Here is a 19,449-nt window from a genome sequence, read left to right on the forward strand (position 1 = left end):
CGGCCGGTTCCTCTAAACGACGCCATTTTTTAATTGTTTAAAAAAAAAACAAAATAAAAACCTACCCGACCCGATCGTGAAGCACCCCCCTTCTTCCTCCAACCCCTATTCATTCATCTCAGTCAGTGAACCCTAGCCCTCTGAAGTTCCTCTCCATCGTCGCCCAGTAACCCTCCATCGTCGCCGCGGTCTCAGGTCGTCAGCGCCACCGCCACCGCCGTCGCCTGGTCCTCAGCACCAGTAGCCCTCCATCGTCGCCTGGTTCCCAGCTCAGTAGCCCTCCATCGTCTTCATCTTCTCAACACCAATAGCCCTCTCATCGTCTCCATCGTCGCCTGGTCCTCAACACCAGTAGCCCTCCATCGAACCCAGGTGAGTGACTCGTCGTCTTCATCTTCTCTGAACTTCCTCTGCTCATCTTCTTCGTTCTTAGCCTCTTCGGTCTTCTTCGGTCTTCAATTTCTGTTTGTTGTTTAGTATAAGAAAAAAATAATCTTAAAATTAAATTAATTCCAATTTCTATTTTATTGTATTCCAAATTCACCCTAGGAGTTTTTTTTCAATAATGGATTTTCTGCTGCTGGTTCAGTGAATTGAGGCCTAATAAGCAGATAAGGGTTGATGGGGTTGTTGCTGGCGGTGGTGGGTTGGGTGTGAAGCACCACCAGCAGGTTGGTCAGGAAAATTTGAAGAAGGCGTTTCTTCATTTCGTTAGGTTGATTAACGAGAACCCCAGCCAGAAGAAGTCTTACTTGGAAGATGGAAAGCAAGGGCGAATTCAGTGCATTGCTTGTGGCAGGTTTCGTAGAAATGATTTAGCTGAGATTTTGCTTGTTACTTTTATACTTTTATGCTTGCAATTTGTTTATAGCATTAAAAGCAAATTAAGATAGCTTCGAGGCCAAAGGCCAAAGACTCTGATGCTAAGATGCAAAAAGTATGTTAAATGTCTTTTTCTTTTTCAATAATTTTTTTAGCATGCTTAGCAAGTTAGAAAATTGATCAGCATATGGGTTGTTTTGGTAGATTATATTACCAAGGCTCCAATGGTATGCCTTGCCTGAAGTAGAAAGGCATGCCTTTAAGCTAGCAAAAGATTCTGACCCCTTTTGATGCCTCACCTCTATGTCTTAAGCCAACTTTGACTACCCTTTTAGCTTAGGCATAGGAGAAAACAAAGGAAGTATTGATTTTTTGGGATGTCATTAGTTCTAAGTTCTAACTTCTTAAGAAATGAATCACCTTTAGTTGTAGAAAAAGCAGCTTTGCTTGCTCTGTAACATTTTTCAGCTCAGTCCGCTTAGCTATGTAGTGGGATTTAATTGCCTTTCTTCAGGTTAACAGCATTTCAGTTTTGTTGTTTAATCTTTATAGGGAGTTATTTCCATAAGTAAGCAGTAGCATCCATGTTGAACTAGAGCTTATATTTTTCTGCTGTTACTATAGCCTCTGCATTAAAAATATTGGGTTTTGTCAGGCAAGCAGTGTTTGCATTAAATTACTTTTGATTTATACTATAATTATATTTTAGGGTGTTTAATTATAATTTATTTATTATTTTATTTTAAAACGGTTTTTTCGGTTGAACCACCGGTTAGACCGGTTGGACCAATAAACCAGTGAACCAGTGACTAGAGCGGTTCAATGACCGGTCCGGTTCTCAAAACCTTGAGATTTTGATGTTCCGGTTGGATTAAGTTTGAGTAATTTAAGTTAATCATTATAAGTTAATCTATTTCATCTAATAATAATGTGATATGTCACAAGAATAATTTACTCTTTAGAAAATAAAAAAGGTTGAATAGAATTAGCTCAACAGAAATATTTGATAACTAAAAAAAATTAGTTAAAAGTAGTCATAACTTGACTTATTTAGTATTTATTAATTGTTGTAACAATTAAATAAGGAAAAGTTTAGGGGGCTAGCAATTTTATTAAATTTTGGCCAGCATATAATCAGTAGAGAAAGGTGAGCCATTGGATGAAATCTCACACCATTAAATCATCATTGATGGCTATTTGATGGCTACCAATCACAAAAGTTGCTGACCCCCTAGCATTGTTCATTAAATAATGTTAAATAAGATAAGTCCTGACCGTTTTTTTTTTTTTTTGTCTTCCTAGCATTACCGCCTAATTTAATATATCAAAAATCAAGTTAACTATTTACTTTGAAGGAAAAAATCTCTTCTTTCACTCATCCTGGTTTATCTTTAGGGTTAAATACGATTTTAGTCTTTAGGCTAGGGGCTGAAAAGTTTTTTCATTCTCAACCTTTTTTTACTTACAAAATCGTCCCTAAGATTTAACTTAATTTGTCATTCGGATAAAAATGTCCTTCCTCCTTCTTTCCTAAACAATCAAAAACAAAAAACAGAAGCAGAACCACAAGCGAAAGCAACAACAATGAAACAACAACAACCAGAAGCAGAAGAACAAGAATAATGGATAATGAAATAAGAAGAACAATAACAACAAAAGCAACCAGAAACAGAAGAAGAAAAACAACAACAACCATGAATAATGGAATCAGAACAATAACAACAACAAAAGATCCAGAAGCAGAAGCAACTAGAAGCATAAACAAAACCACAAATAAAAAAAATCCAACCATATAATTAACAGAAAAAACAAAAGAATGGGAACTCTAAGAAGCACAGCGACGAGTGACTGGCGACCGAACGAGGAAGAGGAGTAGAAACAGCAAGCGATATCCTTTTTTTAGTTAGGGATATTTTCGAAATAAAAATTAAAAAATTGTTAAAAAATACGATTTTAAAATTAAATTAAATCTTAAAAACGATTTTGTAAGTAAAAAAAGATTGAGAATAAAAAAAATGTTCAACCTCAATCTTAAAAACCAAAATTATACTTAACCCTTCGTCTTTATCAATACCACTATCACAATAATAACTCACATCACCATCATTGACACTTCCACAAACGACTCCGATGTTTTTTTTTTTTTAAGTAGTAAATCAAATTGTTACTATTTTATTTTGTAATATACCAATTATGTTTTACACCATATCTAGCATAACCAAAACATCTAAAGACTATTATTTCTAGGAATGACAATGAGTTTTTATAGAGGTGGAATTTTTCTTCATTTATGTTTTCGTTTAGTAAAATGTCTTTTATTTATCTTTGCACGAGAGTAGGATACATACGAATATTCATGGATATTAAATTTTAAGTTTTTTAAAATAAAATTAATACAACCATAATAAAATTTAATACAATTTAAATAAATATATCAAATCAAGCACAAATTAACATAATAACTACACATAAAAATTTCAATATATAAATTAAAATGAAATACATTAGAATTACTAATATAACTTATTTATATATATAAAAATATTTCAGTAAATTTTCTTTTATGAAAATTTTGTTGGTCTCTGTAGGATGGATACTTCAATATCTACCTCGTCCGATTTTTTTGCAGGACAAATTTTTATTTGTGAGAATTTTACGATCCTGTTAATATTTTTATTGCAGATAATCTTTGCAGATATTTACAAATATAAATTTCTTTCGCCATCCCTAATTATTTCATTCTTTAATTTACATGTGTGTACGAAAATCACATTGACTTTATAATACAAATTACAAAATCACAATTTAAATTAAAAAAAAAAGAAATTTACATAAAAAATAATATATGTCCAATACAATTTTTCCACCTTTTGTATTCTACTTCTTTAGCCGTGTGTTAGACAATTTTTGTCATCGGTATATTTTAAAATAAAATGTGATCAATTTACCCGTTCACCTAAATAAATACGAAGATTCGAATTCGTCTTTGTACATACAATAATTCATTATTTATACTATAAAAAAGTTTAAAAAACTAACTAGTAGAGTGTAGCCAATTTAAAATCAACTAATTTAAAAAAAATTAATTTTAAATTTTAAAATTCAAAAAATCAAAATAATTTTTTTATAATGAACTTATTTTTCAATTAATTGACTCTAAGTTAACTACACCTAGTTAATTTCCTAAGAGAATCATTGTACTACAGCAATGATGTATAAAGACATCTTCATGTAGCCACGAACCACGATACTGTAATTTGTGCAATTTTCGCATCGGATTATCGCACACAGGGACAATCTAAATTGCAATCCATGAAAACCTGTTGCTCTAAACGGATTCTTGATTGTGGCATGTGGACGATGACATAGGCTTGGCCAAGTATGTAGGGTTGCTATCTCCAGCCATTATAACAACAATCTTAGGCTCCGAATCTTCCACTTCCATTCCCGTTGTCTTTGCCGGCGAGGTATTATCGGTAGATGATGAAGAATGTTGTTGATTGTGATAAGAACAAGCTAGAAGCATCAATGCCATTGCAATGAGTCCAAACATAAATGCTAAGCCACCAAACAGGTACGGAGTTGGAGATGAAACGTTTCTCAAACTTGTCGCACCTCCTCCTGCTGCATCCATTATGAAGTACTTTAATTTCTTGCAAATTGCAATTAAAGACCTCAATTATATGAATTTATTTCATTAAAGAGCATATAATTTTAGTGCTCTGTTACTTTGCTTTGAGGATGGGTTTTAGTTACTTGTAGCCGTGTTATTGGGATATGGCATAGAAGGAGAAGGGATTTATTTATTTATATATGAATTATTGAATTATAAGGTGACTCACATTCACATTAATGGACCCACTCATGTTGAAATTGTGATGAATGGAATTTTTGTTGTTGTTATTCGTTTCTTTGGATAACATAGGCTAATGCTTGAACTCGTCCATAAATAATATATTCTTTCGTGTGTTTTGAAGCATCATATCCCGGGCATCCTCCTCGCCTCTCTTGGAAGTTTCTTCATCATTAGGAGTTATCTCTGTATATATATTAAAATCAATCATCAATATAAAATATACGTTAAAAATTAGAATATAAATATATATTAAAAATAAATTAAATTATATATAAATATATTAGTAACTGATTTTAGTAACTAATTTTAATATATAAATAATTTTTTATGTATATATTTAAATATATATTAAAAAAATTAACAATTTTAGTTTATATTGATTATTAACTTATTACTATTTTTGTGGTTAACATTTCAATACCTTTAACTAAATAGTCCAGTATTATATTTTTAGGTAATATTTTTAAATATTAATAATTAATTATTAATTAAAAAAATTAAACTGGTCTGATCTTAGAGCATTGATATATATATTATTTTTGTTCTCTCCTTTTTGCTTTTAATGAAAGTTCTATGTGGCTATCTGTTATTTCATCTTTCACACATGCATTGCATCCCAAAGTCAAAGAAGGCCCCAATCTTGAAACGATTATATAATTTTTATTTTAAGAAAATTGAGAACTATTATAGACTTCTTTGGGAAATAACGTAAATTTGAAATTAGTTATTTTTATTAAAAAATAATTTATAAAAATAAAAAAAATTAATTATTATATGTTTATGTATATATTATACATATTTATATATTTTCTAATAACATAATCAACTACCAATAATCAAACTTTTTCTATAATAGAATGATCAAATATTTTGCCACAAAATATTAAAAAAATCAATTTTTTTTCTGGAACATTGAAAATAGTCACAAATAATCATTATTCTATTTTTCTATTTATATATATTATAAATGTAAATAAATCAAGTTTAGTTATAAATATTTTCTTCATCAAAGTGTCTATAAGTCAACGAAAATTAGCAATCATGATATACCAATATCATGTATGCATAGTTAATGCATGGTTAAAACTTTTAAAAAATATTACATGTTTACTTAAAAGAATTACATAATATACAGTTGCGGAGTTTGAAACAAAATTTTGAGGGCCAGATAGAAGATAATTGTTAAGATATTTTTTATATGGACTCATTTAAGATAAGTTCGTCTAACATCATCTCTCTAATTTGAGTGATATTGCCAAATTTGAAGCCGTTTTCTAGAGTCTCATTCCAAAAAATTAAGGTCAAACTCATCAGATGCAACTCTTTGAACTTTTAAAAGTTGTATTTCACTTTTTTGTAATTCATTAAAGTAGAAAAACTATTTACATGTGTTGATATTGTAAAAGTTATATATTTTTTTATCAATTTATACAAATACAATAATATCAATACTTATTGAATATTCTAATAATTTTTATCGTATAAAAAATTAAATTAAATAAATAGTAAAATATAAAATAATATTAAATTACATAAATAAAAAATACCTAATTTTTTGTATTTAAACTCAAAGGTAGAGAGAATGTTACTTATTGAGTAGAGAATTGCGAAATATGAATACACTTAGTTCAGTCCAAATCCAACAAAATTTGAATATTTAGAACTAAAATTTATTGTGTAATAAAAGTAAAAAATGAAAATTAAACTTTGATATTTTAAATTATAGTAAAATATTTGAATTAATTAAATTATTTTTTATTTTTTAAAAAAATACTACTAATTTTTTAATAAAAATTTAGAAAGCCATAGTCCCTTATCTTAACTAAGCTCTGTCCGTGATAATATGCATGTTAATGTTATGATGTTATGTTCAGTTGTTCACTTATCCTTTGTGTATTTATCTTTAAGCTGGGCATACAAAGACAGATATATAATACTATATCCGCTACAAGATGGATCAGTATATGTATTAATACTGAGGAAATCGTTGAATATCTTCGGTATGCGACTACAATAGGAACTTCGTCCCTTAATTAGTTGCTTGTATAATAAGCTCGATCTCTCTAGCAGATGCTGATCCAAGTCTTTTGCCAACACAAGAAATGTATTTGATATCGTAATATTTGTGTTCTTAAATGATCCATTGCATCATCCACGTAACAACCAACGCCATGCTGGATGTGGAAAGTGGAAACTAAAGAAGGAAATAAATATTTGTTGTATTTTTAAATTATTCAAAAATTATTTTATCGATAATATTTTTTAGTTCATGTTTAAAAAAGAGATTAAAATTGAGAGACAAAAATTGAAAAGTCTTAGTATTGTGTTTAATTTAAAATAAAAGTAGAAATAAAAATATTTAAAATTACATAAATATTTTTAAATTTAAAATACAACTCTAATCCAAATCTAATTTTATTTTTGTCACTAATCAAATGCAATTGTAACCCAATCCAGTCCCTTTTTCCTCTCTTCTAAAATTTTAACCGAAAAGGGAAGGAATCCTCCAGTCTTTTCTGCTGTCAATAGCACCGCCAAAAATTCCGAACGAACAAGGTGCATCTGCAAGTTTCCAACGGTTCACAATCGCACTACCATGTACTTCTCAAGGTTCGTGTTGTTGCCGCCATTTGCGCGCCTCTAGGTCTACGTAGCCACCATCACTACCGTCTCGGAGCTGTCTCTTTGGTCTCTTCTGTTTTTCTCTGGTCTCCTCTATTTACGGATGCTGTGCAAGTCTGGTAGGTACAAAACGTTGTCATTTTACCTTATTTGAGAAGATGAGAACACAAGGAATAAGAGATGAACTTCGATGGCGACTCACCTACCTAGCGGCGGCTACGACGGCGGCAACGAAGTGGCTATCCTAGCATTAGCGATGCATAGGCTGCAACTGGAGGTCTTTGAAGAAAGAATGAGAAGATGAAAGAATGAGGGGCTAATAAGAATGAAGTCCTAATTTGATTTGTACAAAGGGTAAAGATAGAATTTCAGTCTCCATCTCCAAAAATTTCAGTCTCCTATGTCTCCACTTTTTGAAAGTACTGAAATACTGGAATTTCGGAAACGGAGACTGAAATTTTAGTACCAGTCTCTGGACCAACAACCATAATATTAAGTCTCAATCCCCCAATTTCCGTCCCAATACTTCAAAACAAACGCATTCTGACAGATTTTTTTTTTTTTTTTGCAACTAAACTTTTTAGATACTGAATTGGTAATTAACTCTTATTTTTCTGTCCAAATCTAAGGTGGTAAACGATTTGCATCGTTAAAATATGCCAATAAATAAGGTGAATTTGCTTGCTCTACCAAACATGTGGTTGAAAAATTTTACCCCACCTTACAAAATAAAGGTAGGTCTAGGTCAAACAGGATAAATATAGTGGGTAGTGTAAGAATTGGAGATTAACAACCGTTTAAAAATAAAATGAAATAACAATTTATTTGCTCGGAACAAATTTAAAATTTTAAAGGTGAGATTTGAATTCAGTGAATTTTTTTGAGTGAAAAAATATAATTTTTTGAAAAAAATTGCGTAAAAACGCGTACCGGTAAATTAGCCGGCAGTACCGGCTTAAGTCTGTTCGGTACTGCATGAGAGTGATAAAACTGTAGAAAAACTTAAGAAAGTATTTAAAATAAAAAATCGGACACTAATCTTAAAAGTTTTGGTCCAAAATTGAACAAAACGAATCTAAAATGCTACGCGGTTGGACCGGGCCCAAGTCCAACGTATATAACACACTAAATGAACCCATTTCAGCCACATTAACACTTAGAGAGTGAGGGTTGCAGGTGAGTGAGTTGAGAGGAGAAGAAGAAGAAAAATACTATTCACTCTTCTCTTTAATTGCTCATAACTTGAGTTACGGTGCTTCGATTTGCATGTCATTTGCAGCCACGCATAGTTCTCGCTGAGCCTGTCATTTTTATCTAACAATTGCTGGTAAGAACTCGAATTTCACACTTCTTTCTTCAGCCCTAAAAGTTTCAAAAATTTGGCTTTACTTATTGAATAGATTTTGTGATTTTGGTTGTTTATGGGTGATCTAGCATTGGATTATTATTGGATTTTGTCCCAATACCGTCGGATAAGGTAAATTACTTCGAAACTCTTGTGGTTTGGTGTATTTTGAGCCCTATGATTAATGTATGGTAAATTGTATATATGTAGCTTGAATTATTGTATTTGGGGTGAAGTTGGTGGAATTGGAGTTGGACTTTTGGTGGTGGAGCTTGTCAAACTTATTTGGAGATCGTTTTTCAGTGTTTTGAGTTGCGTGAGAATCGACCAAAGTATGGTTTCGATTTTCTTTATTTAATATGTAATATTTTATGAAACTTAGGCTAGTGGATCCTAGGATAGGATTGAATTGAATGAATGGTTGAATAAATTGTGTTTGTGGTATATGTATTTTGACGAAGATTGAACGGATTGTATGTTTTGGAGCTTGCTTATGATGGTATATTGATAAATAATTATTGTAACGGATTAGAATGGTATGACTGAGGTATGATTGAGGTTTGGATTGGAATTGTTGAGGTTGATGGTTTTAAAGAAGAATTGTTGAAAGAATTGAGAGTATATTTATGGTTTAGATAGTCATATAATTAAGGAATGGTTGAAGAAGGTTTATTATGGCTTTTGGGTTGAATTGAGGTTGTTTGGGCTGTGGAAAACTTGATTTGGCATTGAGAGTTTTAAAAGTTAGAGGTTTTGCAAATTTTTGTATAAACTAATTTTTTTAACTAATTTTGATCAGCTATAATTTGGTCCCAGATCCTCAATTTTGATGAAATTTGATTTAAATGAAAGTTGGGTCCGAGAGTTTCGAAGAACAGATGAAAACTATTTTAAACGAAAAAGTTATGCGCGTTCAAAGTTCGGTACAGAAATTTGAATTCCGTAGCATTTAAAATTTTTCAAGATTTTATGGCATACGTATGCGAACTGTTGCACGCGATGCGGGGACTGGCTGCTGCCAAGCACCCTTATGTATGCGGCACAGGCATGCATATGCGAAAATGACACTCTTACAAGTATGCGTACGCAGCATGTTGCACTCGACCTGAGTCTCCCTTGCTGTTTTGAGGACTCGCGTATGCAAATGAAGTGTGCGTACGCATGACCCCTGTTTTACTAAAAATTTATCTTCTTGCAATTTCAACTGGTTCTCTAGCTTTCTAAACTTCTTTAAATATTGTTTAAGACTCCTAACTAGTAATTAGACTTTGAGGCTAGTGAGGATGGATTGGTAACTTAGACTAGATAATTTCTGTTTGAATTTAGAAGACGAAGACTTAGGGTTGCAAAGTTCTGTGGATGGAATGACTTGAGTGGATTGGCATAGAGTTGAGATGATAATATATTGAGAACTGATGATGAGTTTGAGACTTGGACATGAATGATTGTGATGAGATGAGTAATAATGAACTTGTGCTATGAGCAGTGATCACTGAGATTTATTCTATACTATTGATATATTGAAATTGATGAGTCGTTATGCGCTTGGCAACGACAGTGGTTAATCCTGGTTGTCGAGGTCGCGGCGCTGCTGTAAGGAGTAAGGACGATGGTTAATCTTGCTTACGTTGAGATGTGAGGTTTTAGGCTGAGTATTCCGCTCGTATCCTTTCGGGTTTCAAGAGTGTGTCGAGCATTATATCCCTGGATAGTGTGCCGGGCACTATATCCCTGGGGTACCAATTATTCGTGACTGTAAGGCTACATCTCGAGGGGATGTGTCGGGTTAGCAGTTAAAAATCGACAAGTGATATCACGACCAATAGGACAGGCATTTATCATGTGCATCTTCTATATGTTTATTTGTTTTGCTTAATGCTTACTTGCATCCTGTGCCTAAATGTATAATATACTTACTTGCTTCTTGAATACTTGCTATAAATGTATACTACTTGTGTTTTACTTGCGTGCATTATTTGTATTTTTTCCGCTGAGATTGAGGAGACTTGGTAGGCGGTGGCGATAGGATCGCATGGATGATAGGTTGGTGAAGGCTGTGGGACAGCGGTGTTTATGTTAGTTAGAAATTCCTTAAGTTAGTTTGCCCTATTATTGGTTTAAGTTATATATTTCTTTAAGTTTGAATCTTGTATCGGTGTGAAGTTCTAGGATTGTCTTTGGCATCCCGAAACCTTATATCTTTTCTGTTGGGTACTGTTACCATACTGAGAACCCCCAGTTTTCATACCATATGTTGTTGTTTTTCAAATGCAGGTCGCAACCCATCTCGGTGAGTTTGCTGAGCGGTGATGGGGCAGATGATCTCTTTTATCTGTTGGTCTTTTGGTTATTTTGATGTAGTTACAGTCTCTCTTTTGTATATTGCATTAATTGCGTTAGAGGCTTACTTTGAGAGTTAGGATGTTGCTATTTTATTTCAAAAATTCTATTATATTTTTATTTGAGCTAGCTGGCCTAAATTTTGTAGACTGTGACTAGTTTTCTTTTGTATATCATATATATACTTATCTTGATTTCTATATGTATTATGTTATCTCTTGCACCTTTACGCCTATAGTTAGTTCGTATGAACATTACGTGCTTTGTATCTCTATTTTTGAGCTTTATTTTTTTATCGGGATTCTAGTATTATTATTTTCTTCTATACATATTAATATATAAGCTTTAGAACTGTCGTAGTACTTTGTTATCATTTGCTTTACGGCTAGAGATAAAGATTAGAGTGATAGAGTGGTACAGGTAGAGTGATGCTACATGTACACTTGATTTTGGTAACTAAGTCCAACCAAGTTAACCCAACTACAATAAAAACCACTCTCAAAATGAAACGTGTGACACGTGCTTCAATGCTCTATAAGCGCACAATTCAAAGAGCTTGCACTACATATACGAGTATTTCTACACTTTCTGCAGCACACAAATTTTTGAAGTATAACACACACAAATTAGAAAGTAATATAAACTTAACAATATAACACACAAATTTTTGCACATAAGACACAAATTTTCGAATCATAACACACAAATTTTTGAAGCACAGCACACAAATTTTGCGACAACAAAATTTATGTGTATATTCTTTTATTGAGTTATATTACACCGTACCACATCACATGTGTAAATCAAATAAAATGAAATAACACACTTTTTCATTTTCACAGCACACAAGTAATCAAAGCTAATAGCTTGGTAGCTTACACTAATTGACAGATATCATTAAACAAATTCTTGTTTATTAAAGCACATAAATATTTAAGCGTATCACATATTTTTGTTTAGCATAGCACACAAATTCACATATATAGCACAAAAATCAGAATCATAGAATAACACTAATTTTTCAAACAACTCAATTAAGAAAACTAAGAACTTTATAAATAACCATAATTAAGAAAAAAACAAAAAAATATACAATAGCACACAAATATCTGAGTATAAAAAAACAATACAAGATAATCGAAATTCGAAGCTAATAGCCTGGTAACTCACACTATTTTGTCAGAAATCATTAAACAAATTCTAGTTCATTACAACACAAATATTTAAACATAGCACATATTTTTGTTCAACATAACATGCAAATTCATACAGATAGCACACAAATATTGAGTATAGAAAAATAATATAAAAGAGCATTTGTACTTTTTCAATTTCACTCAATAAAAAAGATACATTCAATGCACAAAGAAAAAGAAATTAAATAACAACAACAACAAGACGTTGAAAAAGAAAGAAGAAAGAAGGAACGTATGGAGGAGGAGAAGGAGGAGGAAAAAGAAGAAGAAGAAGAAGATGGTGGCAGCGACAGCAGCAACGACGACGATAGTGGTAGTGGCGACGGACAAAGACGAATCCAGAAATCTAAGAGTGGAGAGGTCGAAAATTAAAATTTTATATAATCATATATAATGTCATATATTTGATAATAAATATAATTATAATTAGATTTTTAATTAAAAAATTAATAAATACTTTTAAATAAAAAAATTATCTCAATTTTTATAATTTTTCATATTTTTTTATAATTTTATGTCTAATAAAATATAAAATTATCTATTTTTAAATATTTTGTTAATTAATTTATTTTATTGAATATTTATGTGACAGTGAATTATATTTTTATGTTTTATATTATTAAAAAATATGATATAAAATAATATAAATTAATTACACTAACAATTTTATTATGTGAATTTAAAATATATTAAAATATTTGTATATAACAATAGAAATAAAAATTAATTAAAAAATAATAAAAAAATAACTAAATAAAATTAGAAAAAAATAATATTATTATAAATAATATTAAATTATTTTTTATATGATTATAGATGTTAAAATTAATTTAAAAAAATATAAAAAAATTTTAAATCAAATAAAAATATATAAATAATATAAATACATGTAGAAAAATTTAAATTCTTAATTTATAAATAATATTAAGTAATTTTTTAACATTATTCGTTAATAATATAATAAACTAATAAAGATTTAGGTTTGGTGAAATTCTCGTATTATTTAAATAAAAATAAAATATATTTTTTATTTTTAAAGTTTGTCTTTTTTTTTAAATTTTATTTTATTTTAATTTTATCGTAAAAATTTATGATTTGTATATAGTATATTCATGGCGGTTAAATTTTTAAAAAATTTAAAATTAATTCAATAATATTGTTTAATAATTAGAGTCAAAATTTTGTATTTGTTCTACTTATTTATATTGAAGAATATCCTTTTTTTTGGTGATATTAAAAAAGGTTTGTATATTGTTAAATTAGTCATTAATTTTTAAAAAAGTTAATTATTAAAAATATATTTAATACAAATAAAAAAATTTAAATAAAATATAAAACTCACAAATATTTTTAAATTTTTTTAGCAAACTTCATGGTCAAAATTAATACTTTAGCCTTTAAATAAATAAAACTTAAAACGACGTTGTTTTAGTGACAGTAATATTTTCTTTTTGGTTTTTACCAAAAGCCCCTTTTTTCTCCTAATCCCCTCTCTCACACAGTCGCACTCTATTCCTAAACTCTCAGAAAAACTCTCCGGCCTCCGCTCTTTCTGTGCTCGGCGCCGCCGCTGCTGCTTCTGCTCCTTCCCCTCACGTTCGACGTCGTGTTTGCTAAGTTACTGGTCGGTGGCGATCAGTCTTCGCCTGTGCTTCTCCGCCATTCGCCTCTGCTTCTGCTCCGCCGTTTCTGCCGCTTCCTCTCTCTTTCCTTCGGGTACATTTTCACTCTCCAGCTCCATTATATCTCTTTCAGAATTAGAAATAGCATTTGGTTGTGGCTGTTAGTTTGTTACATGTTTGTCGCTTAGTCTGTTACTCTGTTAGTGTTAGTAATTTGATAATTGATTCTCTGCTATGGCTGTTACTCTGTTGATGATTGTAGGTTGTGGCTACCGAATGATTCTGAGTTGGTTTGAGTGTTGGACATTTTTCAGGATGTCTGAGAATGCACCAGGAAATAGAACTTTTAATTGTTATATCAGAATCTGAACTTAGATTGCTTAATCATGAATTGTTGTAATCTAATTGTGAAGGATTTGAATGCACTGCAGCACAAGAGAACTTCTGTTTTGACTATGTGCTTTGTGTTAACATTGTTAACTTAGACGGCTTATATTTGTGTAAAATTTCTATATGAAATGTTTCTTTCGTAGTACTAATATATATATTTATTTACTTTTTTGTATTTTATAAATATTTAAAACAGGAGGTAAACTCTTACGTTCTACAAGTTGACTCAAGGTGATCTCCGCTAATTTACTTAGACTTGCAAGTTTGACATCCTTGGGTAGAATGTCTAGTGAGGCAAGCTTAAGGCTTAAGCTCAAGAAAAAGGCTAAGCTAGTTGGAAAAACTTCAAGAAATTCTGGGAGAACTAAAAGAAATGAGGGTTCTTTTGAAGCTAAAAATGGAAATGGTGGATTTACTGGGAAATTGAAGGAAAGGGTGAAGTTCAAAGGAGGTGAAGAAGGATTTGGTGTGAGAAGAAATGTGAGAACTTTGGATTATAGTGGGAAGGACGGTGGAAGGAAGAAGAGAATTTATGGTAAGGAAGAAGAGAAATTAAAAACTAAGGACAGTGGAAGGAAGAAGAGAATTTATGGTAAGGAAGAAGAGAAATTTAAAACTAAGGATAGTGAGGTAGTGGTTGAGAATGGGAAGGTTTTGAATGGCGTAGCAGCATCGAAGAAGAAAGGCTCGTTGAAGAGAGGGAGTGATCGGAAGTTGAAAGATGAAGTTGTTGGACTGAGGAGTTCGACCAATGGGGGGAGGATGTGGGTTCAAGGTAAACAAAGGGACAGTGCCGGGTCTGAAGCAAAGAATTTGAGTCGAAAGGCTATGGGCAAGGAGAGTGTTGTATTGGCTACGAAACTGAAAGGGAATGTGAAGGAGGATGATTATGGTAGTGGTTTATTGAAGAAAAATAGAGAAAAGAAATCTGAAGTGAGCAAGGAGAAAAGCCTAAAGGTTGCATCTCCTCTGAGTTCTGGCAAGAAGAAAGCCCAAGATAAAGCAGGGTTGGAGGGTGATGATGATGCCGAGACACAAGACATTAAGCCAAAGAAGAAGAAAAGGATAATCAAGATTGACCCGAATGATATCTCAAACAAGAGACTAGATGATGGCATTGGTATTGATGGTAGGTAACTTATATTCCTCTCTTTGTATAATATATGCTGTTTGCCTGTTGTTCTTTGTTTTATTTAGATTGCATATTTGCATTAGGATCTCTAAAATTTCCAGTAATATACTGGTGATTAATAAAGGTTTGATAATGATTTTATGTTTCCCTAATGATTTTATGCAACCTCTCCTTTTCCATGAGCATAAATGTCAAACCCAGATTTCCACTACACCCACTTTGTTTTTTTTTATAGTTTGTACAGTCTTAGTTTTTTTGAAGAACGTGGACATCTATGCCTTCTCCATTGAGGAAAATATTAGGTTTATTACATTTAAACTAAGTATATCCGAGGACTTACACCTGAACTAAGAACAACATGCTAGGAATTCAGCGGTGCCAATGAATCAATTATATGTTTTTCCTGAATGAGGTTGAAGGTTGAGACTCCATGCTTAACATCTGCTTTGTGTAGACTGTCTTTGTTTTTGTGTTTCAATCTAGAAGCTACAAAGGAATGATCAAGAAGGTGGAGTTCTATGTTTCTGTTTGGGGCTCAGACCAACTTCCTGTAATATTTGTCTGTGGAACACCCATAATTACTTATTGTTTTTCTCGAATGTGTTTCTATGATTTACATGAGTGCTTTGAGGACTTCCCTTTTGATACCCAAAGTAATTTCAGGAAGTAAAGAAGTGAAGAAAAAAGAATGTGAGGAAGAACATCAGATGTCCAAGAATGCCCAATTCCGTGCGATACAGCCTACCCCTGAAATACTTTCTTTTGTGGAACAAAATGTAATTTGTATGAGTAGGGATATGGTTGTGTTGATTATGTTGTTCATTCATTGTTGCTATGAATGTATTTTGATTGCTTGAACAATGGTTATTATTTGCAGCTTTTGGGGAGGAGACGTTTGATTGACTTAAAAAGGGCAGGCTATAACATAGATCTTTCTGCGCCATTAGACAATATTCCCTTCTCCAGCAGTTCGGAAAGAGAGAGAATTGAAGAAAATGTATGCGACTGCTTAATGCATTTGACATAATATACTTGTAGAATTATTAAAGACACTCATAAGTAGTTTGTTCAATGCTGACATTCGATGCTGATTACCTGCAACAGGCTTTTAGGAATAAATTGGAATTTTTTGCTGCCGCAAAAGCCTCATCATCATTTCCGGCTCCTAATCTGCCAGAGATTGCATTTGCTGGTAGGATTGAGCAAACATCAATTCATCTCTATTTATTTGTCTCTTTGTTTTTCTTGGTTCACTTCTATTATTTTATTGCACTGTTGCATTCAATTGGTTACTAGGTAACTTTTATCTTGTTTCTAGTTCCTTTTCTTATCTGTTTTTATCTTTGCTGTATCTTTGATAAAAAAAACCTTCGACTTTGTAAAGTTGTTTGATGTGCTTATTATTATGTAATTAACTAATTAACTAATTATTATAATAACAACAAAAATTTAACTAAAAGTAATTTGGTTATTCTTATTGAGTGTTGGTGCAATAATAACAAATATTTCAGGGTAGTTCTTAACATAGATGTCTCAAGAGACAAGTACAATGATATTATTTTGATTTATGTTCTTGTTACCAGGAAGGTCAAATGTTGGGAAGTCATCACTTCTTAATGCACTCACTAGACAGTGGGGGGTTGTACGAACGTCAGACAAGCCTGGCCTTACCCAGGTGACTATGCTCTTAAAAGTTGTCATGTATGGCAATTCAAAAGATAGGTATCAAAATTTTGAATATTTTGTTGATCTAATAATGAATTTTATGCAGACAATTAACTTCTTCCAATTGGGAAAGAAGCTTTGTTTAGTTGATTTGCCAGGATATGGATTTGCATATGCAAAAGAAGAAGTCAAAGAAGCTTGGGAAGAGCTTGTAAGTTCACAGATTTTATTTTATCTTTTAGTGTTCATGTCTTAAATCCTCACAAGTGCAATCATACCACACATGCTTGTCTGTTTAGGTCATGGCAGCTGGCATGAGAAATTGATAGAACACTGTTAAGGCAAAACAGAAACAACTCAACAACGAATAGAACTAGAGTAATTTTCTTATTTTAATACTCTGAAGAGATGATCAAAAGCTCCTCAATTCAGGGAAATAAAGAAGAAATGACAAATAGAGATATAGCTGGAATTAGGTAACAAGCTAGAGTATAAAGAAGCTCTAAGCAGTCCAGAACTCAATCCTTTCATAAAACTTAAAATTAAAGTGTACTACCATAAAGGTAACTAGGTACGTCAGATCTGCCCCCTTCTATCTGGGCAATCTGTCCTACTAAGACTCAATTCTTGTTATTTACGGTCGTGACCTCCTATTTTCTCTTTTTTCTGTCTGTTTTCCTCCAATAAACTTTGTTAAATCCCTTAATTGGCCTTCCTACCATTGGGGTCTTATCAGTGGCCTACCAGTTCATAACTGTTATATTAGTAGGATAAGTAAAATAGACTTATGCGACTGATTTTTTGTGCTCTAAATCTAAACTATAAATGTCTTGCATTCATATGCTGCTTTCAGCTTTACAGTTAAGTGCACCAAGCAGGGTATTGAAATCATGTTTGTCTTTTCCTTGTTATATTAAAAGCACTGGTTAATTGTAGGTGAAGGAGTATGTTTCCACAAGAGTTGGACTCAAACGCGTGTGCCTTTTGATTGACACGAAATGGGGTATGAAGGCAAGAGATTATGAACTGATTGAATTAATGGAAAGGTACAACACACTTGTTCAATTCGTGCCTCACACATAGAAGCATGGCTTAATATGTGTTCATATAACACCAAATGGTACATGTCCATATGCTTAAATTTATTTGATGAGTGATATCAACCCAGATCAAAAACTAAATACCAGATAGTATTAACCAAGACAGACACAGTTTTCCCAATCGATGTGGCACGCCGGGCCACACAAATTGAAGAGGTAATATTCAAAACTATCATTCAGTCTGAAAGTCAATGTTATCCTTTTTGGAGATTGAAAGTTTCTTTTTGGCTTGTCCACAGAGCCTCCTGCAGAACAAGTCTGTAGTTCAGCCTCTGGTAAACTTCTTTCTGCAGATTTCTTCATACTTCTCTCCCCCTTTTTTTTTTTTCATATAATATCGTTGGAACTTGGAGGTAAGTTATCTCTTCACTGTCTTTTGTCTATTGCAGATGATGGTAAGCTCAAAATCTGGAGCAGGTATCCGAAGCTTAAGAACAGTTCTTGCCAATATAGCTAGATTTGTCAAAGTATAATACATACCACAAGGTGAATATTTTTATTCTACACACATCATGTTAGGAGAAATTAACGGTTTCTTTTTATTGTTAATGGTTTTCTTAACATGTAGGGCATATGTTAAAATTACAATTAAAAAAGTTTTTATAAAAAAATAAAAATATATAAAGTTTAAGTTTCTAATATATTTATTATGCATTTATTAAAGCAAAAATGTTTAAAAATTTCTACTATATTAATCTTAAGTTAGCTAATGGAAAAATAGAAATTATAGTCCTAAGTGATTAAGAACTTCCTTTAGTGACTTTGGACATTATTATCAGGGGTAAAAGTTAATAATTAAAGCTAGTTGCTCTAATTTGCCATCAATAACATCTAATTTTGCTTGCAGGCCATGATCTTCTGCTGATGCAGATATTTTAGTCCGAGACTGAGGGGAACCACAAAGGAACAGTTGATTTTTTTTTACTTTATTTTTTTTTTAGTCTAAGGTGCTGATTTGATTTTCTTCTGATCTCTGGCTAAACCTAATCTTTGTTTTCTGTCGAATGAATTTGTCCAGTCACCTGTCAGAGAATGGTGAGGATGAATTTATCATTTTCAAATTCTGAGAAACGTTTTTGTTCCATAATGTGCATGATTAGAGATTTCAAACTTAGAGAAACAAAATTGTCCAATTCAGATATTGTTGGTGATTAATTTAAAATTTTACTCTTAATCAAAATAACTTCACTAAGCAAAATAGTAATTTACTGCATATGACTAATATGTAAATCACTCCTTTAATTTGAAAATTTAGTTGTTTAAATTTTACATTAATATTCGTGTTTCGCTTTTGCCCTTGTTTTCTCCGTGAACTTTGTTTCTTTTTTCCCCTTATTTTCTTTCCTCTGTAAACCATGC

The 19,449-nt window shown here is 31.9% G+C and overlaps 2 protein-coding genes across 2 annotated transcripts; one reads left to right on the top strand and one right to left on the bottom strand.

Moving 5' to 3' along the window:
- Positions 1 to 4,150: 4,150 nt before the first annotated feature.
- On the bottom strand, positions 4,151 to 4,456 carry LOC130957716 (protein GLUTAMINE DUMPER 5-like). The gene has a single exon (XM_057884560.1). The coding sequence runs from the start codon at positions 4,454 to 4,456 to the stop codon at positions 4,151 to 4,153; it is 306 nt and encodes a 101-aa protein (XP_057740543.1).
- Positions 4,457 to 13,684: 9,228 nt separating this feature from the next.
- Positions 13,685 to 19,253, top strand: LOC130954967 (uncharacterized). The gene is made up of 12 exons (XM_057881742.1): positions 13,685 to 13,897; positions 14,390 to 15,322; positions 15,989 to 16,101; positions 16,203 to 16,322; positions 16,430 to 16,517; positions 16,909 to 17,000; positions 17,097 to 17,201; positions 17,927 to 18,036; positions 18,159 to 18,246; positions 18,330 to 18,365; positions 18,480 to 18,576; positions 18,938 to 19,253. The coding sequence occupies exons 2-11, from the start codon at positions 14,476 to 14,478 to the stop codon at positions 18,561 to 18,563; spliced, it is 1,683 nt and encodes a 560-aa protein (XP_057737725.1). The 5' UTR covers positions 13,685 to 13,897; positions 14,390 to 14,475; the 3' UTR covers positions 18,564 to 18,576; positions 18,938 to 19,253.
- Positions 19,254 to 19,449: the final 196 nt, after the last annotated feature.

Source organism: Arachis stenosperma, chromosome 10 (genome assembly GCF_014773155.1).
Source record: "Arachis stenosperma cultivar V10309 chromosome 10, arast.V10309.gnm1.PFL2, whole genome shotgun sequence".
NCBI classification, from domain to species: domain Eukaryota; kingdom Viridiplantae; phylum Streptophyta; class Magnoliopsida; order Fabales; family Fabaceae; genus Arachis; species Arachis stenosperma.

Bases quoted from the DNA above. Each gene is read 5' to 3' on its own strand.
- LOC130954967 (XM_057881742.1), top strand. From the start codon at position 14,476: ATGTCTAGTGAGGCAAGCTTAAGGCTTAAGCTCAAGAAAAAGGCTAAG. The intron at 17,001-17,096 runs GTGACTATGCTC...AATTTTATGCAG, and splicing joins ACAAGCCTGGCCTTACCCAG to ACAATTAACTTCTTCCAATT. The intron at 17,202-17,926 runs GTAAGTTCACAG...GGTTAATTGTAG, and splicing joins AAGAAGCTTGGGAAGAGCTT to GTGAAGGAGTATGTTTCCAC.
- LOC130957716 (XM_057884560.1), bottom strand. From the start codon at position 4,456: ATGGATGCAGCAGGAGGAGGTGCGACAAGTTTGAGAAACGTTTCATCT.